General features: G+C 54.1%; 3 protein-coding genes across 4 annotated transcripts; 1 reads left to right on the top strand and 2 right to left on the bottom strand.

Moving 5' to 3' along the window:
* Positions 1–951: 951 nt before the first annotated feature.
* Positions 952–2,288, bottom strand: BLOC1S4 (biogenesis of lysosomal organelles complex 1 subunit 4). Its single transcript, XM_030314247.1, has one exon. It carries the CDS (start codon positions 2,253–2,255, stop codon positions 1,599–1,601), a length of 657 nt encoding a protein of 218 aa, XP_030170107.1. The 5' UTR covers positions 2,256–2,288; the 3' UTR covers positions 952–1,598.
* Positions 2,289–5,333: 3,045 nt separating this feature from the next.
* On the top strand, positions 5,334–12,763 carry LOC115512835 (MORF4 family-associated protein 1-like). 2 transcript variants are annotated; one of them, XR_003968508.1, is made up of 3 exons: positions 5,334–5,815; positions 6,359–6,445; positions 12,364–12,763. XR_003968508.1 is itself a non-coding variant. In XM_030314248.1 (2 exons), the coding sequence occupies exon 1, from the start codon at positions 5,419–5,421 to the stop codon at positions 5,800–5,802; it is 384 nt and encodes a 127-aa protein (XP_030170108.1). In that variant the 5' UTR covers positions 5,334–5,418; the 3' UTR covers positions 5,803–5,815; positions 12,364–12,761. The 2 variants fall into 2 exon arrangements, 1 of the variants encoding a protein (XP_030170108.1); XM_030314248.1 differs by lacking the exon at positions 6,359–6,445 and having other exon boundaries at positions 12,364–12,761.
* A 4,632-nt stretch (positions 12,764–17,395) lies between these two features.
* On the bottom strand, positions 17,396–20,244 carry LOC115512838 (S100 calcium binding protein P). Its single transcript, XM_030314253.1, has 2 exons — positions 19,985–20,244; positions 17,396–17,688 (listed from the first exon to the last, which is right to left on the bottom strand). Exons 1-2 carry the CDS (start codon positions 20,120–20,122, stop codon positions 17,539–17,541), a joined length of 288 nt encoding a protein of 95 aa, XP_030170113.1. The 5' UTR covers positions 20,123–20,244; the 3' UTR covers positions 17,396–17,538.
* Positions 20,245–26,108: the final 5,864 nt, after the last annotated feature.

Below are 26,108 nucleotides of genomic sequence, written 5' to 3'. Positions count from 1 at the left end.
ATTATTCTAAGTTTTTTCATAATTTGCCCTAATCACTACCTACCTTTTAATATTAACAAGTTTAAAAAGCATTTTAGCAACACGGACGTTATGTAAGAAATGTATTTTCGGATTCAGTGACTATGTCATCGGAATATACTAACTACAGCAGTCCCCAGTAATTGCCCAATATTAAATGGAGCTCACGGGTGCTCTCAGCTTCTAAATTCAGGAGTTCCTTAATTTGTAATCAATGAACTACCTAAATAAAAAACTGTATTATGTGCGACATAGAAGAAAGCCAAGGTGGAGACTATGTTAGCGGCTTTTCATGATACATGGCTAAGTGACAACATGCCTACTTTACCAGCCTCTGAGATCTATGAAAAATGACACAAAAGCCGCCTAAGCTGTATGTGTATCTGGGGTCCAGCGCCCTCTAGGACCATTAATAAAATAGATTCAAGTCAAGATCAAAGCCCTTACGCCGGCAAAACGTTTTTCAGATTCCATGCTGTCAGGGGGAAAGAACAAAATCCTAATACCACTCATTCACACAAGTGATTTAAGTGTTTACTTTGAGAGGAAAGAAACATACAATTCTGTGAAATACCAGGTAAAGTTTCTCACTTCAGCCTTTTTTTTTTTTAAGCTTATGTATTTTGAGAGAGCGAGAGTGTGAGAGTGTGGGAGGGGCAGAGAGAGAGGGGGAGAGAGAATCCCAAGCAGGCTCTGCACTGACCGCACAGAGCCTGACTCCGGGTTGGAACTTCCCAACTGTGAGATCATGACCTGAGCCAAAATCAGGAACTGGTCGCTTAACCGACTGAGCCAGCCAGGCACTCCTCACATTAGCCTTCTAAAGGAGGTGCTCCCAAGCCACTTTTCCTTATCCCTAAAATCATGAGCAACAGGTCTATTTTCAATCAAACAAAAAAGGAAATATGTGAAGTCCTTTTCAGAAGAAAAGCCTTTCCAATAAAATGTAAACTTTTTATTAATATTTAAATTACAAACCAAATGTTGGCAACCACATGTAGACTTGTTTGCTGTGGACAAACGAAGATTGTGGGGGCATACTTGCAAATACAACTTCAGAATTAGATGCGATAAATCAATCCATCTCAGAAATTCTACCGTTTCCTTCGGTGTATAACCCATGATATGAAAAGTTCAATATAACGTGAAACAACTTACCATCTACCCTCAAAGTAAGCTACAGAAAATGGAATCGCTACTAGGATCGAACAATGACAAGACCTGAACAGCTCAGCAGTTTTTTCTAAGAGTATAAAATATATAAACTTTGAAAAAATAATACTGTGAGTTGAGCTGTAAAACCCAGAAACATAGCAGTTCGGCCACAGTGCACAGAAAAGCTCCTTCATTTTCTTCTCCGAACCCGGTCCCATCCCGGACCAAGCAGCTCTCAGCTTAGCATTGGAAGACACACAAAACCAAACATCCTTACGTGAAATCAAGAAGACGGGGAAATAAGAGTGTGCAAAATATAAACATGTCAGACTCCAACATCGTGTATGTCTATCAGCAGAATTTCCAACTATTTAATACTCGACATAATCTCAGGCAGCGTGCCCTTGCAGTGCTGCCCGGGGGGCTCAGATCTGAGGTCTCTCGCTGCAACAGGGAAAGTGGTCCTCGGTCCGAAACAGGACGGGGGGTTCGTAGCCGCTCTGCTGGGGCCGGCCGGAGGGCGCCTTGCTGAAGAAGGAGGGCACGGTAATCGTGTGCAGCAGTTTCCTGAACGCGCTGGGGAAAGCGCCCAGCTCGGCCTCCGCCCTGGCGACCTGCTCCTCCATCCTGGCCACGCTGGCGCCGATCATCGCCACGAAGGCCTCGAGTCGGTCGATCTTGCTGTAGACCTGCCGCATCTCGGTGGCCTTCGCGTAGATGCGAGGCACGCCCTCGCTGACGACGTGGGAGGAGTCCCCGCGCAGCATGTCCAGCATGCCCACGAACTCGTCCACTCTGGTGAGCAGGTCCTCCAGGCTGGCGTCCAGGGCCTCGACCTCGGGCCGCGCCCCGGCTCCGGGCAGCAGGCAGGCGGCGTAGCCCGCGGCAGCGCGGCGCAGCAGCGGCAGGTCGCGGCCCGGCGCGCCCGACTCTGGGCTCTCATCCTCCCACGGCCCCGAGGCGCTGCTGTGGCTCTGGGACACGTTGCCGCTGTCCCCGCTCCAGACAGCTCCCTGCGGCTCGGCCTCCTCTGCCGCCGGCCCCTCGGGCGGCAGCCCACGGTCGGCTGGAAGCCCCTCCATTGCCGGCTACGGCCGGGCTGCCGCCCAACTTCCGGCCTCCCAGCCTTGCTCCGCCCCCTCCGCGCGCGCGCACGCCCTTGCTTCCGGCTTCCGCGCGCACACGGGCGGTCACGCACGCGCACCAATCGGTTTCCAGCCCCTGAACGCTCGTGCTCGCGCACGTGCTCACACACTGAACCCTTTTTAACACGCGAAGGTATAAGGGAACTATTTTGAGATGCGTACATCCTCAGTCCACTTTCACACACTCGTGTAACCTCCATCCAGATCAGACATAGAACATGTCAAGGGCCCGTGAAGAGCTTCCTACCCTCCCTAGTTTCCTCTTGCTGCTTACAGTGAAACGAAAGAGAAGAGAAATAAACTAAAGGAAGGTTCCTGAAAGCTTGATATTCTTGATGACTTTGAAAGTTCTCAGCTTCTTTCCACATAGTCCCCAACACTTGGTATTGTCAATATTTTACTTTTCAGCCACGCTAGTGGCTGTATAGTGATTGCTAACTCTTTGTGGTTTTGACTTGCATTTCCCTGATGAATCATGAACTTTTGCACCTTTTTATATACTTTCTGGCCATGTGGATATTCCCTTTTGTGAAGTACCTGCTCAAGTCTTTTGCCGATTTTTGAATTGCGTTGTCTTTTCCTTATTGATCTATATAAGTTCTCAGTACAATTTTAATATGAGTCGTTTGTCATATAGCTACTGAAAAGATCTTTTCCCACTCTTTGGCTTGCATTTTTACTCTCTTAGTGGTGCTTTTGATGAACACTTCATAATTTTAATAAATTCCAGTTCATCAAACAAGGAAAGTTTTGAGAGTGAAAGGGGGCACTCAGGACACAAGATATAAAATCTTGGGTAAACCATATAATTATTATGGACTATAAGGATCATATTATGATCATTAGAGATCATACGTCCAATGCCCACCCTAGAGCGACAGGTGGAAATTGACACCCAGAAAGATGTGTTCAAGGTTAACCAACCTGTCCAAGGCCACAGAGCAAGTAATTGGAGGGACTGGGACCTAATGAAGGATGTGTCTGACCCCAAAACCTTTGGAATCAAACAACCTCCATTCACTATCATAATCGTTATAATATTATCACCACTAGTATCTGCTGGTGCTTTGGTATTTGCAAAACACTTTCATGCACATCATCTCACTTATGCATCTTCCCACTGACAGATTCTCAGGCTGGGATCACTGGTCTTTATTTATGAGACTGGAAAACGAAAGCTCTGATCTGTGCCACTGTGCAGGCAGGGTCCCTCCAAATTACTGCTAGGGTGGCACAGGTTGAACATGCCTGGAAATAGACTCCATCCATTCCACAATGGCCTTCTGTCAGTGCTCAAAAACTTTTTGTTAAATGAATATTAAAGCAGCATTTACGGGGCCCTGCTGTTTTGTAGGTCCTGTAGGTGGTGAGGACTGAGACCAGAACCTGCCCTCAAGGAACCTCCGGTATGGCAGAGACACTTATATTTTAGGGAAGGAGGCCTTCTCTCTAAAACATTGCCTAAGGTCCTTGAGTCCAGGTGGTGAGGAGGGGCTAAGCACAGAGCCGAATCAGAAGTGGCCCTTTGTCTTGGGTTGCTTACAGTCCGGTGAAGATGATGCAGGCAGCCTGGGTCCAAGGACCCAGAGGTGGGCCCTGCAGGACCAGCTTTGTGAGCCAGAAAAAGTAAAAACAGTTTACTGAATAGCATGAGTGAGCATTTAGCAGATAGAGTGTCTGGGAGACTCAGAAAGGAAGGGAGAATGAGTCTCTTCCTCACTTGGGGTTAGGGGTTTATATTGGAAAGGGGTGTAGCGTATGTGTTCCTTCAGGAATCCTGGGCAGGGTCTGGCCGAAGGCGAGTGGCAGGTGAATAAAGGTGTTATCCTATAGATCATCGAAGGTAGGGGAGTACTGATCCGCTGAGGTTTGTTCAAAGCTAATGTCGTGGAACATGTTTGGGATCCAGCTCTTTTTAGATGTTATCAGGTGGGGGCGCCTGGGTGGCGCAGTCGGTTAAGCGTCCGACTTCAGCCAGGTCACGATCTCGCGCTCCGTGAGTTCGAGCCCCGCGTCAGGCTCCGGGCTGATGGCTCGGAGCCTGGAGCCTGTTTCCGATTCTGTGTCTCCCTCTCACTCTGCCCCTCCCCCGTTCATGCTCTGTCTCTCTCTGTCCCAAAAATAAATAAACATTGAAAAAAAAATTTAGATGTTATCAGGTGTTTGGGGGGGGGTCTAAGACAAATCTATCTCCTTTCCCCCTGGAAGTGGGAACACAGCTTCTTTGGCTTATTCGGATGCAAAATATAGAACTTGAGTAAATGGAGCTTAGCAGAAAAACAGCAGAGACAGAGCCTTTCCAAAATGGAGTCCCTTCAGCTCCCCTACCTCAAAGAGAGGCCAAAACACTCTGACCAGAACAACCCAACCCAGCGAGAGAGAAATCCCCCCAGGACAAAAAAAGCTGGGAGCCAGTGGTGGAGAGTACAGAATTAAGATCCCCAGTTTTTGACTTAAGGGCCCTGTCCCAGAAGAGAGAGCAGGTACTGTAGTTAAGAGTAGCGACTGTAGTAGACCCAAAATGGCTCAGGTTCAAATTCTGACCAAAAGCACTGTTTTTAACCAGTTTTTCATCTGACAGGTTTATTGAATTAGGTTAAATGAATTAATCTGAGCACTTACAGCAGTGCGTCCCTGGATGGTAAGCGCTCTGAACGCCAGCCTGTCTTATTCAAATACGAGGGAGGGAGAATTGCTTTCACTTAAAAAAAAATTAAGTAAAAGAAAAAGTCCGGGACGTAAGGACCTCTGCGCTCCCAAAGGCCTATTAGAGAAGGGGGCGGGGCAGGGCGCGGGAAGCAGGTGGAGGCTGGCGTGCGCCGGCCCGCTACGGAGTCCCCTTTGCGTGCGCGCGCCCGCGCCTGGGCTCCGCCCAAGGCGTGGCCGTAAGGGGGCGGGGCCAAGTCCCGAAAGTGGCGCGAACACGCCCACCGCCGGTGACGGCTGCGCGGACTCCTCCGCCGCCGGGCCTCCGTGTGGGTTCCAGGCTTTGCTTCCCGGAGCGGTTTGCGAGCGGACGGCGTGAGAGGAGGAGCTCGCAGAGGTAATTCGGCAGCACTGCTGACCCGTCGACGCCCGCAGCAACGGTTTGGCGGGACAGATGCGACCCTTGGACGTCGTCGAGCTGGCAGAGCCGGAGGAGGTGGAGGTGCTGGAGCCCGAGGAGGATTTCGAGCAGTTCCTGCTGCCCGTCATCAACGAGATGCGGGAGGACATCGCGGCGCTGACCCGGGAGCACGGCCGGGCGTACATGCGGAACCGGAGCAAGCTGTGGGAGATGGACAGTATGCTCATCCAAATCAAAACGCAGGTGGAGGCCTCGGAGGAGAGCGCCCTGAACCATCTTCAGAATCCCGACGATGGAGTCGAGGGCAGAGGGACCAAACGGTGCGAGAAGGCGGAGGAGAAGGCCAAGGAGATCGCGAAGATGGCAGAGATGTTGGTGGAGCTGGTCCGGCGGATAGAGAGAAGCGAATCGTCGTGAGGGAGGGCGGGCGGTAAGGCCGGGGGCCGGCGGGGCCCGATGCGGGTCCTGGTCGTTGCCGTCAGCGTGATTGAACAGTTTTCTGGGTGGTAGTAATATTCCAGGAGTGAAGGTACAGCCTCAGTCGCACTGCGTCGGAAATTGGGGAGTGGGAGCAAAGTTGAGGTCAAGAGGAGAGTGGGAGCAAAGTTGAGGTCAAGAGGAAAATGGGTGCGTGCTAGATTGGAGAGGTGCTAGGACGTCCTGAGTTTTGTGGTTCCTCCCGCCCCCGCTGGCAATTCAAGAAGAGTTAAAATAATTTCGAGTTTGTCTTTGTGAAACCCCAGAGTCAGTCCCAATAGGACAGTTGCCGCAGGGAGAGTTGCCTAGGCACTTGGCGGGGGCGGGAACCAAAGAAAACCTAGCCCTTAGAGCAAAATAGGGGAGGGTGAGAACACAGGGGGGAAAAATGGGAAAATGTGAAGCTGTAGGCGTTTACTAGAAATTTCCAGTTTCGTGTCAGAGGGTGGGTGGTTAATTTAAATTTTTTTTTTTTTTTTTTTTTTTTAAACATCAGGTTGCAGAAATCTGGGACTCAGTGTCTTGATGGCAAATTTCTGCCAATTGTGCGTCGGGTTCACAGCTCATGGACTCTGGTCACCTGGTAAGGCTGGGCTGACAACTCGAGGAAACTGAAACAGCTTGTTGTTTATTCTGGTTTTGTTTGGTTTTTATCCGTGTGTAACAGTCTCCCCTAGGGTCAATGGTTATGTATCCACACCAGAGGAGGATGTGTCTCCTGGGTGCACAGCAAGCCAGTAAAAAACTGACATAGAGCTTTTGCAGTGAAGAAGGAAGGATAGGCTGTTTATAGGTATGACACCACTTAGGAGAATGGGGACCGCATGCTCTGAGTGCCAAACTGCCCAATGGCTTACAGGTGAGGGTTTTGGTTTTTGTTTTAAGTAGGCACAATGCCCAGTGTGGGGCTTGAACTTAGGACCCTGAGATCAAGAGTCGTGGGTTCTACTGACTGAGCCAGCCAGGCACCCCCCACCCCCACCCAAGTGAGGGTTTTTAAGGGCGAAATTTGGGGCAGGAGGCCCCTGAGAGCTGTAGATTGGAGGTGAAGTCGTTAACACGTGTTACTTAGTTATTTCTGCTGCCCCTTGGTGTGGTCTCAAGGGACTGTGTTTTATGTTGAGAGACTTGGAATCTGAAAAATATCTCTATTTCTTATGTTAGAGATTTCATTAGGTACATCTGATGATTATGTTGACCAGCTGCTTGTAGCAGCCTAAACTAACTGCTTGTACGTGCACAAGCTGGGGGGGGGGGGTCGCATTCCTTCACATTCCTTTGAATGATATGCAAGCACTCCTGTCTCTTGGGCCTGGGTCTGCATGTTTCCTGGCCGGTCCAGCCGTGCCTGGGGACAGTAAGATCTCCAGAATTCGTTCTTTTGTCTGAACTAACACGATGGATGCCGGCTTGAGTTGGGTTAGACTGTCCTGAAAAATAACTTTTGTCCGAGAAATACTCTTGCAAGGGAAATGGGGCTTAATGAAAAGTTGTTTCAGTTGTCACGTTAAATCACGTTACTTTACCGTGTCTGAAATGTTGGGGCATGGCCTTGCACCTTGCTGTTATCCATGTGACCCGATTGTTGTCTGGGACTTGTGTAGACGTGGGACCAGAATCTTCTACCTTTAGAGGTGCATGGACGACACTCCTTGGGTGTACCTGGTGACCCGTGTAGGGGTGAGACTGCTGTGGGGAAGACGGAGGAGTAGAAGCCATTCGTAGATGGAAGATGGTTGTGTGTATTCTGGAACTTCACTTCCCGTGGGACCGAGGAGAGCTGTGTTCTGTGGCATATTGTCTGGGCTGTGTTGCGCCACCTGCCAGGTGACTTTATGTAGATAACCTAGCCGACCTTGGATGACAAAGAAGTTTGGATAGGGAATGACGGAGTACCATCACTGTGGTAATGTGTGCGTTCTGGAGTATTGCATCAAAGAGACCATCTACAAAGGGTCTGGGGACACTGGAGAAAGGAAAAGGCATCATCACGGCCCATCTAGTTGATCAGGGTAGACCTCACCAGGACTGGAAGTCAAAATCAGACATGCAATAAATAAGTGTTCATTTGCCTTGAAAAACAAAGATCTCTAAAACTCCCCCCTCTTTTTTTTTTTTTTTTTTTTCAAATAAATACGTTGTTCAAATGGCCAAAGTCCCTGCATGTGTTAATACATTTCTTTTGAAACGAACGTGCTTCTTTGAGCGCAGCCTCGGCAAGCAGGACCGAGCTGCTTGAAGTTTGAGGTTCTCTGTGAGCCTGGACCGGTGAGGGAGAATCGCTTGTGGCCGGTGCTGTGGGGATAAGATGACAGGACAGTGAGCTCTTGACAGGGATGAACTTGAGGCCATCATCTGGCCCGAGCCCCTGCTTTTCAGCAGCTGAGGTCTGTGTAGCCAGTGGGCGTGTAATGTGCTTCCCATCTGCTCCAGGGCACCAGGAATGTGAAGGGAAGGCCTGGACCGGGACCAGCTGGGACAGGTAACTGCACCGCAGGGTGCCTGAGAGCAAATGACTGTCCTTGAATGCCGAGTACAACTTCTTTTTTTTTTTTTTTTTAATTTTTTTTCAACGTTTATTTATTTTTTTGGGGGGGATAGAGAGAGACAGAGCATGAATGGGGGAGGGGCAGAGAGAGAGGGAGACACAGAATCGGAAACAGGCTCCAGGCTCCGAGCCATCAGCCCAGAGCCCGACGCGGGGCTCGAACTCACGGACCGCGAGATCGTGACCTGGCTGAAGTCGGACGCTTAACCGACTGCGCCACCCAGGCGCCCCAACCGAGTACAACTTCTAAGAGTAGAAACCAGTGGGGGCATCAGAAGCTCAGGAAGGGACTTGAGCTGCAGCACTGGGGAGTGACTGGGGGGCACTGCGGGGACCAGTAAAAGGGGGGAGCAGAGGAGAGAGGGCTTCATTAGAGAACTGATTCCTGTTCATGAGCCTGTGCTAATGGATGCTCAAAGCCACAGGACAGGCAGGGTGCAATTTCCAGAATCGCTAGAGGTGGTTCGATGAGAACACATACATGTTTATAGTGACAAGCCGAGGTACAGGCCTGGGAAAAATGTGTGAAACAGGCATTTTTATAGGAAAGTACCTGGGCACAAAGGCAAGTCCTTTACAGAGGCTGTTTCGGTCTCTGGAATCCTGGTCTGTGCTCCTGCCCTTCTGAATTTCTCAGTGGGAACAGAGGTAGTGCCGGGAGCCATTGAGACCGAGGAGCAAGGGAGCCTCAGGGGTCACGTTTGTAGCGCGGGAAGCTTGGTGAGGTCTGTGGGTCGGGGGAGGAGGCGGGGAGGCGAAGCAAGAATGTGGGTGCTGGTGCGGGTGGGAGTTGAGGGTCTGTGCTTGATCGGGTGTGGGAAGGACCGGCCAGCCTTTCCTGGGGTTGAGGCTCCGTGTCTCTCTGCATCCGTCAACCCCAAAGTCTTTGTGGCTACAGCCCCCAAGGTTTATTTCTCGTTTCTGTTCATATACACTGCAGGTTGGTTTCCCCGTGTTCTCTTAATTCCAGGAGCTGGCTGAAGGAGCACCCCTGTGGGGATATTAGGGACCTTGATTCAGGAAACTTAGTTACAAGTTACTTACTGATTTAAAAACAGATGTTCTGGGGGTGCAAAACTCGTATGCATGTGTTTCCCCTTGATTAACTGATTAATTGACCATGGATTGTATTCCTCCGTTGGGGTTGCATTTTATCTACTCAGTCTTTTATTTTGTTTTTTGTTTTTTTTAACGTTTATTTATTTTTGAGAGACAGAGACAGAACGCAAGCGGAGGAGGGGCAGAGAGAGAGGGAGACACAGAATCCAAAGCAGGCTCCAGTCTCTGAGCTGTCAGCACAGAGCCCAGCGCGGGGCTGGAACTCGTGAACCGCGAGATCACGACCTGAGCGGAAGTCAGACACTCAGCCGAGACACCCAGGCGCCCCTTATGTGTTCAGTCTCGATGCCAAGCCTCCTTCGTGGTCAGGGCCTTAAGAGTCTTCCGAAGCATTTTTGACCCTTGGCCCTTCTGCGGAGCACTGTGGTGACGAGCTAGTGGTCCAACTCTTGCCTGAGGTGTGGTGGAATTTGGAGGCGTCCAGGACTTTGTATTTCCTATTGTAACTCATAAATTCCCCCTCCCCCCCAGTTGGATTATGTATCTGTGGAATTGAAACGACTTCCGGGTCCCCTAGAAAATTTGAATTGCCTTCTGTCAGTTGCTCTGCAATCGGCCCTTTGTGCCCAAACTCCCCTTGCTGTGAAGTCTGAAATTCTATGTTCTGTCCTCCTCTCCAGCCGTCATTTGCATCGGCTGGCTGGTGACGACTGAGTCTTCAATAGTGTTTTGTGGCCATACTTCTCGGGGTTTTGTTTCTTCCGAAAACATCCGAGTGTCCAGTATCCGTCCACATGGCTCACTGGGCCACTTTTCAAAGTCTCTCCTTAAGCGTTAGCTTACCAGCGAGGCCCTCTTCTTCTTCCCGTTTAAAGCAGCACTGCCAATCCCTGTCACTCTCTATCCTCCTTCGTTTTTCTTCTCACTTGCCTGACATGTGATTACTAATTTGTGTCTTGGCCACTTCTCCCCATGGAATGTCAGCCCCTGGAGGGCAGGAGATTTTTGTTTTGGTTTCTTTGTTTTTTGTTTTGTTTTGTTTTTTTAGAGAGCACAAGCTGGGGATTGTGCAGGGGAGAGGGGCACAGAGAGAGAGAGAGAGAGAGGGAGGGAGAGAGAATCTTAATCAGGCTCCACGCTCAGCTTGGAGCCCAATGTGGGGCTTGATCCCACGACCCTGTGATCATGATCTGAGCTGAAATCAAGAGTCTGATGCTCACCCGACTGAGCCACCCAGGCGCCCCAGGAATTTTTGTTTCCTGCTGAATTCCTAGCACAGAGACCAGTGCTCGGCTGCCACATGGTTGGTACACGATACTCCTTGAATGAATGAGTACCAACTCAGTATGTAAATGTAACTTAAATTTGTGTCTGCTTATCAATGCAGAGAACTCAAACCACAGAAACGTCAGTGTTATTCTTGACTCCTCCCTCCTTCTCAGCGACGCCTTCCTCGCCCTATCACTGAAGCACATTGATTCAACGTCCAGAATGCACCTTTGATTTGCCCACCCCCCTCCACCTGCCCCAGGCCACTAGAGCGATGCTCTCCCAACTGGCCTCCCTCCTTCCAGCTTAACACCAATCTTCCTCCTTCGCTGTCAGCTAACGTGAATTGGCTATGTTGATTCCCTGCTTAGAACCATTTCAAAAATTCATTTTGCTGCAGAAGTCTTTATTTACTTACCACTGTTACTTAGCTCCTGCTATGTATCAGGCACTGCTCTAGGCACTGGGGGATGCAGCCGTGAAGAGGCAGTCCCAGAGTCCTGCCCCTAGTCATTCTAGTTGTGGAGATAACGGTAAACAGGGGAAATCAAGTAGCTTGTTACCTAGAGATGAGTGCCAAGGACCTTCATTCATTCATTCATTTGACTTGAGAAATGAAAGCCCAGGAAGGATTAGAAGTCCCCAAGCTGGTAGTCTGGGGGTCAGAGCCCAGTGGGGTAAGGAGAGCATCCACGCATGGGAACGATGCAGTGCAGCTTGTCACAGCCTGAGAAGGGCAAGGAGGGCATCCGTAGAGGAAGTCAGTCCTGTGAGGTGACTCAGCCCAAGGGGAGAGAAGGGTGTGCATTCAGGGGGCAGACTGGCACAGGGACTGGAGGCCGATCAGGGAAAAGGTTTCCATGCAGGAGAGGGAGTGCCAGCAGAGGGAGAGAAAGATGAAAAGAAAGAACACTAGAATGAGCTCCATGGTATTGGGTTGAAATTGGAGGTACCGGTGTAAACTCGTGGTTCTGTGTATACATTCTACGTTTATATAGAACCACAGATGTGTGTGTATAATTTATGTACACACTTACAAATATTCCCTAGTTCTGCCTGTTGGAAGCAGCTGGAAGCAGTGACATCCCAATAATCTTGAGCACCCTGGCTCTCAGATCTTGGCTTCTAAATACCATTTTCCACTAAAAGGGACCAGAACTTCATGGAGAAATGGTCAGTTCCAGAACTGGAGCAGGGAGGGCCCGAGATGTGTGCAGACATCTGGCTGAGACGGAAAGCAAGGGGGTGTTCAAACAAGGTTGGGGATGAGTTAGAAGGACACAGAGGCCAGCTTGAATGGATGGGCCCCCCTGGCAGATTGGATACAGTGGGATCATCAGAACAAACAATGGTGGCTAACGTTCACGGTGCAATGAGGAATATGGGAAACCACGTATTCACTTAAATATGAACACATGAGCGAATTACATGCTTGACGAGGAACAGAACATTTATGTAGCTTCAAAGTACCTCACTACAAAATGCTAACAAGTTACAAAGGTGGCAGGAATAGCTATAGTGGCGAAGGCTCTGATTTGGGCAGTGGGAGCCCATGCAAGGCTGCTTCTGCGTCCTTTTGACGTATCCTGGTCATTCTTTGAACACATCCTTGCTTTCTGTTCTAGATACATCCTGTGCTTTCCTTTCCCCAACGCTGGGCCTGTGGCTGGCTGTTCCTTCAATCACCATCTTAATCCAGTGATCAAAGTGGACATGACAAGAAATGGGACAGACCGACACCGCGTGCCATCTGATAAGATGCCGTGAGAAGAGCATCGCGTCACTTCTGGGACATTCTTGCCAAAGGTACACGACCCAGGCCCAGTCACGAGCAAACCTCAGACAACCTCAACTCGAAGGAAATTCTGCAAAATTATTAGCTCGTAATCCTCAAAAGTGTCAAGGTCATGCAAGTCTGGGAAAGGCGGCGTAAACGTGATCCCTTTGCTCTATAAAAGACCTTATTAGGAACAATTGGCTGGGCGGGGTGCCTGGGTGGCTCAGTCAGAGGAGCCTCCGACTTGGGCTCAGGTCATGATCTCACGGTTCGTGGGTTCGAGCCCCGCGTGGGGCTCTGTGCTGACAGCTCGGAGCCTGGAGCCTGCTTTGGATTCTGTGTCTCCCTCTCTCTCTCTGCCCCTCCCCCCTCCACTTGCGCTGTGTCTCTCTCTCTCAAAAAGAAACATGAAAACAAAAAAAAGAACAGTTGGCAAAACTTGAACCGGGTCTTGAGATGAGATGGCGGTAATGGGTTGGGGTGCGTTTTCTGACGGCGGTGGCTGCCCCCTGATCACGTAGGGGGGTGCAGCTTGGAGGACATTCACTGAAGTCTTCAGGGGGCAGATCAGCAGATCAGCGGCTTATTCTCAGATCCTGCGGAAAAATAAAATTCTTTATACTCTGCTTCTGAGTCTTCTGTAAGTTTGTGATTTCCGTGAGCTTCCAAATTTAAAGGGCCTCTAAAATGGCTCATAAAGGAAAGCTAAAGACCTTTTTGAAAGTTGAGTGTCGTCTCTGGAATGTTGCCGTCGGTCTCCACCTCTTACTGGGCATTTATCGTGAACAACAGCACATAACCTCGAGTCTGTAAGCCAGCAGCGTTTTTGAATTTCTTGGTCAGGAAGTTCTTTCCAGATTCATCGTTTCAAAAGGCTGCCTCTTTGGGGCACTTGGGTGGCTCAGTCGGATACGTGTCTGACTTCGGCTCAGGTCATGATCTCATGGTTTGTGGGTTCGAGCCCCGCGTCGGACTCTGTGCTGACAGTTCAGAGCCTGGAGCCCGCTTTGGATTCTGTGTCTCCCTCTCTCTCTGCCCTTCCCCCGCTCATGCTCTGTCTCTCAAAACTAAATAAATGTTAAAAACATAGATAGATAGATAGATAGTCTGCCTCTTTCCCTTTTGACCAAGAGTTGTTAATAAAATCACTAAGCATTGTTATTATTTATATGTGTGATGTTACTGCTCCTACAATTCATAACTATTATTATAACTATTGCTATTACACATTGCTTTGCCTTAAAATGACAAATGCGAGAGGTTTATGGCCGAAATCTGTCAGGGTTCCTAGTTGCCGGCACAGAAGCTGACCCTAGCCAGTTGGGCAGTTTCCAGAAGCTCAGGGAGGGCTTGAGAAGAGACTTAGGGTGACGATTCCAGGAGCAGTCCACACCGCAGAAGCGGCCCGGGAGGAAGCTGGCCCTGCTCTGAGCACAGGATGCTGCTTCGGTTTACTGTGCCCTTGTCTGCCCCAGCGCCTGGACTCCCGCCGTCTGCACAGCCGGCCAGAAACAGCCCCCTAGCTCTCCCAACCCTTCACTGGCTTCACTAGCTCTTAGTCACGTTGGGCGTGGATGAATCCGATTGGTGGATGCTGGTCACATGACAGTACTCTTGCAAGAGAGTCTAGTATTTTCAACTTAAACGGGGGTAGATAGACTTGGCACCTATCAAGGTGCATAAGTGATGAATTCCCCAAACATAAAAAGGGGTACAGATGTTGAATGGCCAAATGAGTCACAAGGATCCACGATGCAGTGCTTATGAGGCAGATGCTGACTAAATGTGGCTTAAGCAATATGGCTTCGTATCACCCGTAAGTCCAGAGGTACGTGGCTCTGAGTCCCTTTAGCAGCCAGGACCTCCCAGCACCATTCACAGACTGTGATGTAAGCAGCACCCACTGGGGCTGTGCGGTGGAGTGACCCTGCTGGCCACTCAAGCTCTTCTATGACCCTCTTAACTCTGTCCTCATTGCCCAGTGGCTGCTGCAGCAAGCATCACGCCGTCACACAGCAACGTCTAAGACCTGACAAAGTGAGAGGGTGCGTTTTCATAGCTATGTGCTTCGTTTCTTTTTTAATCAGGGAGGAAAATCTCTGCCAGCTAAGGGCGGCATATACGGTTGTGCAGGTCGTGCACTGCACAGCTCTAGGGGATGCCATTCATGTTACAGTCTTTGCACCTTTGATAAAGTTCTTGTGACAGTTTTCCTGCACCTGCCACTACTGGGTCTTGAGGAAGGGGGCCTTTTCCTAATTTGTAGGAACACACCTTGAAGGCTGGCTTTGGCCGTGTTCCTCAAAGCCACCAGCAGCTCTCAAATTTCCCAGCGGCCAGCGGGCAGGGATTGGCTGAGGAGCCCATATTCCTGGAGTACGTTTCTGCCACACGCCTGAACAAAACTGGGCCTCTGTGACCAAGGAGGGAAGAGGGATGGCGGCCTGTTGGGTGCATCAGTGCCCGCCCCAGTGACAAGGAGCATGCTCAAAGAGTAGGGGCTTGAGTGATTCCGAGATGGAAGAATGTGGGCCATAAAAAGGAAGGAAATTTTGCCACATGCTACAACAGGGATGGACCTTAAAGACATTCTGCCAAGTGAAACAAGCCGTGAAGACAAACAGTGTATGACTCCGTTCACAGAAGTTCCCCAGAGAAGACAAATTCATGGAGGAAATAGAATAGTGGGTGCCAGGGCCCGGGGGACTTGATGTCTGATGCTGTCCGATACAGAGTTTCACTTTTGCAAGAAGAGAAAGTCGGGAGCTTGGTTGCACAACACTGTCAATCTACTTAACGCTGTATGTACACTTAGAAATGTTACGTGTTTTCACCGCAATTAAAAAAAAACCCAAACCTCCTTTAAGCTAGTAATCCCAGGTTACAGATGGAGTCCATTTTGGGGAAATGATCTGAGCTGGAGACGAAGTTTTAGGCGTGAACATATTAATTGAAAAGCCTACTTTTCAAAAACAAAAATAGGAGCCTGGGTGGCTCAGTTAGTTGAGTGTCTGACTCTTGGTTTCCGCTCAGGTCAGGATCTCATGATTCGTGAGTTCGAGCCCCGGGTGGGGCTCTGCACTGGCACCCCCCCCCCCCCCCCGCCTGCTTGGGATCCTCTCTCTGACTCTCTGCCCCTCCCCTGCTCTCTCGTGCGCGCTCTCTCTCAAAATAAGTAAGCAAACTTAAAAAAACAAAACTACGAAGAACCATGTCTTTAATAATGGGCGAATGTGGGTCCACGCATGCCGGCAAATTCCGTGTGGCCATCAAGAAACGCAGGTTGGACATGGCTTTTGCCTTGGAGGACCTGGCTGCCAGGAGGCCCCCAGCCCCCCCGGAAGTTGTGAAGCCCACGGAGGTGACCGTGGACTTCACCCAGGAGGAAGGGGCGCTCCGCGGCCTGCCCAGGGGGCTGACGGAGCCACACGGGAGGCTGGTTTCTGGGAGCCGGGAGTGTTCTGCATTCCAGAGGGAATCTCCCAGTTGTGAGGGAGGAGAGGGGGGCAGCCAGATGGGGTGAAGGAAATTCCAGGGCAAGCGGGCAGCTTTGGGAACTGCAGAAGCTTCTTCAAAGCAGGACGCTTTGATACAGCCTGTCCTGAGGGGTGAAAACAGACCGGCCCTGTCTGGGGACGAGGAGGGCCGGGGACCGTGCGGGCCGGCAGAGAAGCCCCAGGCGCACGGGAAGGAAGCGGCCAGCTGCTGTTTTCATCCCCCAGCAGTGGGGTTTTCAGCTGGAACGCGTGGGAACCATCGGGGTGAGGACTCAGAGAAGACCCCTCCCTCCAGGCTTTCAGGGTGTCAGGACGGGGGAGGCCCGGAGGGCCAGGCTCAGGCTGCGAGGCTGGAAACCTCTCCTACGACCTTGCCGCACAGGGGGGTGTTCTTCCAGGTTCCCCCTCTCTGCGTCTGGGGTGGGGGCAGAGTCTGGGGGACCCGGGTCAGGGGCCTGCACCCCAGCTATCCGGGAGGGCGGGATCGAGGGCTCTGGTATCTGCAGCTTCCGGGGGAGCCCTGCCCCCACCGCGGGTGACTGATCGTTCCCAGGACAAATCCAATTTGTGACTCACTTGTGAAGCAGCAGGAAAAAATCCGATTCCAGCCCCGCCCCCGATCGTCCCATTAGCTTGACTTTCCGTGCTTTCAATGGTGTATCCGCCCCCATCTAACCTGCCGGGGCTCCCCTCTTGCAAAACCTGTGCCCTCCTCACCCCGGCGAGGGGTAAACCACGCCTCCTGCCGGTGTGTCCCCGGCTCCGGTCACCATCTCTGCTCCGGTGGACACGTCCTCAAACCTAAGGGGAGGCTTCAACTGCTGGGTATTCAGAAGGCGATCGGAAGTCTCCAAACCAGGGCAAACGACTGACCTAACACCCCTACCCTCACCTGAGTCACGCGGGTTGCTTTGCTTCATGAAGACAGTTTCTTAAAACTGGAAACGCTGGCGCGTGGGCCCTTGTTCTCTGGCCCTTGATCCCCGCCGGTCACCGTTTCTTCTCTAAGTGTGTTTTCCTGTCTGTGTGGCGCAAGCATGTACATTAAAAAGATGGGGCTTGGAAACGCAGGTGGAGACACGGAGGGGCCAGGGTTTGGTGAGCGGCTGCCTGTCTGACCGACTGGACTGATGGATGTGTGTCCCGTGAGCCTCCTTGGATCCAGGACAGGGGGACACTCACTTTGGGCCCAGGAAGCCACAGAAGCAGGGACGGTGCCTCGGCCAGCCTCAGCCGCGGGAAAGTGGCCCCTGAACCAACCCTTACCCTGTGTCTGTCCCATCTCCCCGCAGGCCAGGAGCACTAAGTGACCCATTAGAAAACTTGTGTTGGGGGTGGGGGCGCTGAGGGCAGAAGGAAATCATCCATTTGAGGGAGACAGGAGCGTGTCACAAGCATTTTACTGATCAGAGGGTCGGGGGCAGGCCGGGCCCAGGGAAGCAATCACCCCCAGGGTTCTGGAAGCTGGGGGCAGGTCCGGAGCCCCCCCGCCACCCCCCCCCCCAGGGATCTGGGTCTGCAGGGCGTCAGTGGAGCCCCGCCTGCTCAAAGTACTTGTGGCAGGCGGCTGTGAGGGCGGCCACGAACACCATGAACTCGTTGAAATCCACCTCGGCGTCTCCGTTGGCGTCCAGGTCCTTGAGCAGTTTGTCCACGGCGTCCCTGTCCCTTTTATTCTGGAGACAGAGGCCCGGGGTCAGCGCGGTGGGCCCTCGGCCAAGCGCTGGGGCTGGGCGTTAGGGGCGGTGGGGGGACATCCGAGTCACCGAGTCGCCGGGCTCTAGGAAGCTCTGAACTGCCCGAAGGTGTGTGCCGGCTCGAACTAACGCACTAAGTCACGCTTTCTTTGTTTTAGGCCGAATTTGAATTGCACTATGCTGTGCAGGCGCGCGCGTTCCTGAAGTTTTGCAGGGGGTCGTCTTTGGATTGGTTAAGATGCCCTAGGGTGGTGACTATTCCCAGGAAACTCGCGCGCCACCCCTGCACGCCGCCTGCTTTGCAAGGTCACCTCACTGAACCGCGTCTGGTCCACGCACCCAGAACCCGTCTGGTGCCGCGCGAGCCTCGGCTCCTCACCCCCAACGGCGGGCGGCGGCACCAGCCCGGGCTCCAGGCGGGGAGGAGGAGGAGGAGGGCCCAGGGCACCCGGGGGAAGGGACACACCCAGGCTGCGCGCCCCCCCCCCCGCCCCCCAGGGGTCTGGAAGTGTCCGCCCACCTGACGGCGGAGGCCCGGCCGCACCCCGTGCAGGGCTGAGACCCAGCGGCAGGAGGCGCTGCAGCCGCCGAGTTCCCGGGGCGTCCCCGCGGCGCAGTGCCCCTAGCCGCCCACGCTGAGCTCCCCAAGTTTGCGGCCGACAGCCCAGGATTGCAGCTCCGGGGGGCTTCGGCCTCAGCTGGAGGCCTGCAGTATTGAGGGCCCTGAGCCCCTGCTTTGGCCAAGTGCCTCGGCAGGAGGTTGAGAATCCCGGGCTGGGCCACTGGGTTGTGTTCCCCGGACCACCTGCGTCCGCCCCTCCCGCAACCCCCAGGCTTTGGTCTCAAAATCCGCATGGGTTAGACTCTTAAACTTGGTTGGTTATCAGAACATCTGCACCCACGCCCAGTGCCCCGTGGGCGGGGCGTTCCGTGAGCCTCGGGGTTTGAGGCTGTTTGCTGTAATATTAAATTCGAAAAGAAATTAAATTGCATATGTTAGACTTTCATTCACATCAACTTTCCATGGGGAAAAGGCTGATGGAAGAGGAGAGAGGGGTGTGTTGGGGGCTTCCTTGCCTCCACAGTTCTGTATTCTTACATTTTCGACCACAAACACATATTTATAATAGACAAAAACAGATGAACTTCATTAAAAAAATATATATATATATCCTCACTGCATTTACATACTGAAACGCTCAGTGTGTTTGAAGACTGAAAATTTCAGGCTTCCATTTTCAGGAACCAGTTAGAGCCCTTAGAAGGCGGGTAGGGGGGAGTTTAGTGGGGTGAGGGGGGAGGAGGGGAGAAGAAGGGGAGCTGGAGGGGAGCAGAGAGGACGAGGATCCCCGTGGAAAGGGAAAGGAAGAGGAGGGGAGGGAGGGGGGAGAGAGGGAGGGGAAGGAGGAAGAGGAAGGGAGGGGGAGGGGGGAGAAGGGAGGGCGAATGAGGAGAAAGAAGTAGGAGGAAGGGAAGGAGAGGGAGGAAGGAGGATGGTGGGAGAGTGGGGAAGGGGAGGGAGAGGCTGGGAAGGAGGGTAGGGAAGGAGGAATAAGGAGGGAGACAGGAGAGAGTGTGGGGAGAGGAGGGGAGGGAGGAGGAGGGGAGAAGGAGGGAAGAGAAGGCACTGGTCCCACTCCCCAAGTACGGAGCAGGGAGGAGGAATGGAGAGGGGGAGGGAGGAGGGGGGAGGGGAGCCGGAAGCGGGGAGACAGAGGAGGGCAGGCCCTGGGTTTACAGGTCCCTGGGGAGGCCCCCTGGGGTGGATCCAGGCCCGGCGGCTCTGGGCAGACATAGCCCACAGCAGAGTGAGACCAGCTGCCATCTGTACCCTGTCAGCCCCACTAACACCAGGCAGCATGTGGCCGGCAGCCTTGGAGGGGTGCAGCTGTGAGGGACCAGCAAACGCAGCAGCCTCACAGATGGCCCTGGATTCCCCCACCCCACCCCCACCACTCAGGTTCAGGTTTGCATCCCTCGCTCTCCCACTTGCCCCCCCTCCCCTGCTGAGAAAGAATCCTGGTGCTAAGTGAATTGTGACTCTAACTCCTAACTCTGGTTTTAAGGATTGACCTGGCTGCACTGGCTCCCGGCTCCCTCCCGTTCCCAGAGCTCTGGAGGCCTCAGCCCCTAGGGCAGCTGATCCTTTCCTGGACGGGTAGCCTCCCCCTGCCCCCCCCCCGGCCGGCCGGCTGCTCCGGGCACCCCCTCGGCCCTCCCCGGCCCTCCCCGCCCTCCCTGCGTGCCCCCACCGCCCGCGCCCCTGGGCGCTCACCTGCAGGAAGCCAGGGAGCTCCTTCTCCATGAGCGTCTTCAGCTCCCCCTTGGTCAGGCTCTGCTTGTTGCCCTCGGCCCCCGCGTACCGGGCAAAGACGTCAATAATCATGCCCATGGCCGTCTCCAGTTCCGTCATGGTGCTGGATGTGGACCCACCGTCCTGCCGGGAGCTGGCTCGGCCGAGGAAATGTCCCACCGGAGGCTTGCAGGCACCTTATAAGGCCCGGCCTCATATTGACACAGAGGGTGGGCCAAACAGGGCTGGACGGTCTGCAGGCCCTGCCCCTCCCCCCTCTGCGTTGCTCAGTCCCTGACAGGCACTGTCGACACTTCCTGAAACCTCGCCCAGCCCACACCTGTGGTGCACCCACATTTTCCCGTGCTTCCCTTGTCTTGGGGTCATTCATCGCTGATTCGCCGACACCATGGTCGGGGGACAGTAAGCGGGGGCCTGGTGGGCGTTTGGTGAGTAAGGGATGTGTGGACCGGTCCTGTCCGGTCCTCTGGCCCCTGTGCACATGGACTTGAGGGGGACCTGCACGCCGTGGGCCAGCGTCAGGGAGGCTGTCTGAGTGAACGTGGGACGCAGCACGGTTTTGCTCCCGTAGCGCTTAGCAGAACTCCAGCCAGGACCAGCTTACCCCTCGGTCCCGCTCCCCAAAGCCGCAGCTGGAGGAGTGAGGCAGGCAGACGCATCCAGGCCACACCGCTAGATGAAGGGCCCGCCCTGCCCGGCCCCTCAGCCCCCCTGTCTGCTCCTGCTTTCTCCTGCCACCTGGCTAGGGGGGCCCCAGGGGCACCGTGTGCTTTCCAGACCTGAAATGCTAAGCCCGTGTCTCCCGATGGCCTGTGCGGAGGACTCACGGTCTATCGGAACCTCAAGGGCCTGTGGCAGATGCAACAGAGCCCCACAGAGCAGAGCCAGAGCTCCATGGGCACCAGCCGCCTTTCCCTCGGTCCCCAGGGGGTGGCACTTTGGGGGCCCGGCTGCCTGGCCTGGGTGCCAGATACCGAGGGAACCCCAGGGTGGTGGGAGGTGAAGCCGGCTCCGCACTCAGCCCCAGCCTGGCACCCTCCAGGAGCAGCAGTGGGTCCTAGGACAGTCCCTCCTCCTTTCCCAGGACCCCGGAGGGGAGGCTTAGCAAGGCCCCCCGCAGGCGGGCTCATGCTGTGCTGGCCAAGTCCCTCTTAGGGTGAGACGCCAGGTCCCTGTCTCCTGGGGCCTCACCAGCATGACAAAAGGGTGTCAGAGGTCCCGTCATGACACTTGCTGAAAGGGAAGGAAGAGTGTTCAGGGATGTCACAACAGGGCTTGGGACTATTGCGAGGAGAGGCGACTGGCTCAACTCCCAACACAGCAGAGCCGGCTGGGGAGCAGAGGGCGGGCGTCAGGGGGTGGGAAATTACTAAGAGGAGGCAGACAGGGTTGGGGGATTCTGACTGAAAGCAGGCCAAGGGCTTACCCTCCAAAGCGGGGGTGGGGGGGGTGGTGAGGGGTGGAGAATTTGGTCAGACATCAAGGGTGGGGAGGTGACTTCCAGATTCTTGCTACAGCTGGGCTGGGCGGGCAGAAGACGGACGGGCCCAAGGAGGGGGCAGGTGCAGAGGAGCCTGAAGGCGGGTCAAGGGGAGCCTGCCAGACCCCGGGGTGAAGACCCGGCTGGGGGCCAGCAGGGGCTGGCCAGCATTATCTAGGACACGGCAGAGGATGCTTCTCCTCCCCCACCCCGATAATTTAGTGAGTGTGTGGGTTTTTTCCAATGTTTTGTTTTCAAACTTGTTGCAAAAGTCAAAGCAAGGCCAAAGACCTCTCCTGATGGAGATCTTTGTAAAAACATTTTTTTAAGGTTTATTTTTTTTTTTAATTTTTTTTTTCAACGTTTATTTATTTTTGGGACAGACAGAGACGGAGCATGAACGGGGGAGGGTCAGAGAGAGAGGGAGACACAGAATCGGAAACAGGCTCCGGGCTCCGAGCCACCAGCCCAGAGCCTGACGCGGGGCTCGAACTCCCGGACCGCGAGATCGTGACCTGGCTGAAGTCGGACGCTTAACCGACTGCGCCACCCAGGCGCCCCAAGGTTTATTTATTTTTGAGAGAGAGACACACACACACACACAGAGTGTGTGAGGGGGAGGGGCAGAGACAGAGGGAGACACAGGCTCCGAAGCGGGCTCCAGGCTCTGAGCTGTCAGCACAGAGCCCGACACGGGGCTCGAACTCACACACAATGAGACGGTGACCTGAGCTGAGGTCAGACACTTAACTAACTGACTGAGCCACCCAGGCACCCCATCTTTGTGGGGATTTTTTTTTTTAAATTTTTTTAATGTTTATTTATTTTTGAGACAGAGAGAGACAGAGTCCGAGTAGGGAAGGGGCAGAGAGAGAGGGAGACACAGAATCAGAAGCAGGCTCCAGGATCTGAGCTGTCAGCACAGAGCCTGACGCGGGGCTCAAACCCATGAACCGTGAGATCATGACCTGAGCTGAAGTCGGACACCCAACCGACTGAGCCACCCAGGCGCCCCTGTGGGGATTTTTTTTAAAGCAGTTAGATGATCACCGTCAGAGTAAACGCAGAAAAGAAGGCCCAGCGGAAGTCACTGACCGCCTCCGACAGCCAACCACGCAGGAGGTAACATGGGGGCATGTGACTTTTTTTTTTTTTACATTTATTCATTTTTGAGAGACAGAGCACAAGCGGAGGAGGGGCAGAGAGAGAGAAAGGGAGACACGGAATCCGAAGCAGGCTCCAGGCTCCAGGCTCCGAGCTAGAGCCCGACGCGGGGCTCGAACCCACAAACCGCGAGATCATGACCTGAGCCGAAGTCGGACACTCAGCCGCCTGAGCCGCCCAGGCGCCCCTTGTGACTAACTTTCCAGATAGGTCTCAACTCTTAACATTTTAACAGCAACTGCTGTTACAAAGAAAACCACAGGCCCGAGTGGTGTCACTTGGGCCGAGTCCCCAAACTGGGCCTCCATACCTGATGTAGCTGCAGCTCTGGCCTCCCCCAGGAATGCAGCCTGACCAACGGGTCAGAATTATCTGATCAGCCCAGTGAAGTAGCTGGCCTCAGCCCCTTCCCCCCAAAGACAGATGGTCTGCAGGCGATTCCCTGATTCCCTACCTCCCTACCCAGCGAAAGTGTGCTGGCCCGCACGGTCCTTTTGCTGATAACCTCTCACAGCCCCCTTTCCTGTCAAAACCTTCCATTTTGTACACCTCCTGGAAGCTCCCCTCTACTTGCTATCTGGGGTGCTGTCCAGTTCCTGAATCCCTTAACAAAGCCAACGAGCCCTTCAAGTGTACTAGGTTGGATTTTGTTTATTAACACTACATTTGTCTGCAAAGCTAGTTTCTTCCTGAAAGGAGATGGCGAATTGCATCACGCAGAAAAACCTTTCTGTCCCCGAGCAGGTCCGGGGTGATCTTTCGTCCCACCCTCCGGACCTGGGCGCCCCGCGGTCGCTGGTGCCCCTTTACAGCATGGAGATTCTGGGGTCAGGGGTCACAGGATCTGGGAGGCTGTGGTCTTCGCGGGCCAGCCTGTCGGGAAGGGACTAGCGTGGCTCTTCGGAGGAGGCTGAGCTGGGAGAGAAAAGTGCTCCCGTCTCGGCACAAATGCCCCCTCGCATTATGCTCCCCGGGAATCGCCTACCAGGCTGAGCCAGCCCTCTGCGTGTGGGCCCTCCCCCACACCCAGCACAGCACGCAGGGCAAACAGGAACCACAGGAAGACAAAGACCCGGGAGGCCCTGCCCAAGAGACAAAAGGCTGCCTGCCCACTAGGAGCCCAGAGTGTTGCCCACTTCTGAGGGGGACGGGCTGCCAGGAAATGTCTCCTGTGGGTCCGGGCCCTGGGTGGGGTCAGGGGCTTTCGGGGAAAGGCACGTGGACAGTGGGGCAGGTGAGGCGTGGCCTGCCATGGGAACAGCTCGGCAGGCTCTGGGGCCCGGGTCACTGGGAGGAGGACATCTATGCTCAGCAAACATGACCCAAGGCCCCTCGCGTGTGGCCCAGGTCGGCACAGACCCATCAGGCACAGCCCCAAGCCATGTTGGTGCGGCCAGTTCTGAGTCACCCAGGCCCCTGCACGGGGTTGGGGGTGCAGGCCCTGACCTCTGGGGTGCCCGGCCAGAGACAGGCCCGCGAGGGCGAGGGGGGAGAACAGAGGGGCACGGAGGCCCTGGACCAGGGCTGCACCTGCAGGGTGAAGGGAGGTCTGCGGTGGGGGGTGGGCATGGAGAGCCAGACCCTCGGAACAGGGGGCAAAGGGGCACAGTGAAGGAACAGAGGCACAAAGAACGCCGCTTTGGAGGGGGGAAATTGGAGTGGGCTGAAGAGGAGAACGGGCCCAGAGCAGGAAAGGCCCTGCAGGCCGGCCTCACTGGGACCTGGTCTCAGAAACCGGGTCCTCATAGCCCTGATGGCACAGGAGAGCTCCTGGGGGACTTTAAACGCCAGCTGTCAGGGTCCTGCCACCCCCCCCCCCCCCCCCCCCCGCCCAGAGCTGCAATTTCATTGGGCTGCACTGCCCCAAAGCTTCCCAGGTGACCCTGCTGTGCGGCCAGGTGGAGACCAGATGGGCTGGAGGTTTGCAGCCGGAAAGAGACAAGTCAGATTTTCCTTTTAGGCGAACTCAGCAGCTGGTAGGAGCTTCAGATAAGGAGGGTGAGAATGGAGGCGGGGAGGCCAGGGCGAAGGCTGCGGGGTAAGGAGCCCTCCGGCCCTGAAAGTTCAGGGGTCCTGGAGTCACTGCCCAAAGGACATCTGGGAACTGGGGGAGGCCTCAACAGGGGGAAGAAAAGAGAAGGAAGAGGAGGGGACCGCAGCATCTGATCCACGCTTTGCAGAAGGGGAAACTGAGGCTCAGAGCGAGGACGTGGGTGAGAAGCCCAGGCTCCTCTCCACTCTCACTGCACAAACCGGTTTGATCCTCAGTAACGTAGCAGACAAATATTTGCTGAGGGAGGAGGCTGAGAGAGTTGAGGAAATGAGCTTCTCAGGAATAAGCTGAATGTCAGGGGTCATGCATGTGCCATGTAGCTGTGAGGGCAGAGGCCCTGTCTTCGCCCCGGGCACAGGACTCCTGGGAAGGTGGCAGTGAGCCCTGGGCCCCCGAGCAGCCACCTGCAAACCTTTCTCCAGTCTCCCCTGGTCTTCCCTCTGAAAGCTGGAAGTGACATCCGGAGAAGCAGCAGCCATGTTGCCACCATGTGGATGAGGCCATGGTGGATTCTTGTGGCTCGTGACTGGAAGCATTCCCAACTGGCTGTGTTAGCTTTCTGGGGCTGCTGTAATCCATGACCACAAACTAGGTGCTGAGAATACCGGAAATGGGTCTTCCCACAGTTCTGCAAGTCCAAACTCACGCTGTCAGCAGGGCTGGTTTCTTCCTGGGGCCTCAGAGGGAGACTGTTCCCTGCCTCTCCCTTAGCTTCCGGTGACTGCCTGAAGTCCTCGGGATCCCTGGGCTTGCAGGCCGCTTACCTCCAATTTCTGCCTATGTGGACGCTGCCAAAGGGCCTCGACGGAGAGAAAAAAACCCACCCTCACCGTCATCTCTGATGCCCTACAGCCCCCGACGCAGGGGCTCAGGGCCTCCTCCAGAGCCACACCTTAGGAAACTTTGCGGAGTTTTCTTCTGCGAGTCAAGACTTGCAGGTGATAGGGATCAGAAAAGCCGTGACCGTTTGGGCTGCTCAGAGTAAAACCCAGGCTGGCTGAGGTAAAGGGGGCTCCAGACACCTTTCTACATATTTAACCCCCCGCCTGGCTGACTCTCACATGTTCACGTCCTTCCAGTGTCTGTCTCATGGGATCCCCGACACTAGCCTCAATTCTGCCCCATGATCTGCCTTTTAAGCAGAAGCACAGGGGATGCCGGGAAGAGTGGTGGCAGGAACCTGTCTCCTGTCCCTGGGCGCCTGGGGCCTACCTGGCCTTAGCCCCGCTGGGCAGCTGACACGCCGAGTGACTGGCGCGTCCCTTTGCCCCTGCAGGACGACTTTCCTCACCTATAAAATGAACGGTTCAGATTAGACCCGCTCCAGGACTCTGAACTCCTGAGTCCCACCTTTCCAAGGTGCCCATTATCTTTGGGGTGCACAGGGT

Source organism: Lynx canadensis, chromosome B1, assembly GCF_007474595.2.
Source record: "Lynx canadensis isolate LIC74 chromosome B1, mLynCan4.pri.v2, whole genome shotgun sequence".
NCBI classification, from domain to species: domain Eukaryota; kingdom Metazoa; phylum Chordata; class Mammalia; order Carnivora; family Felidae; genus Lynx; species Lynx canadensis.
Note: the sequence above shows the minus strand (reverse complement) of the source record. Positions and strands in the feature narration are given on the sequence as shown.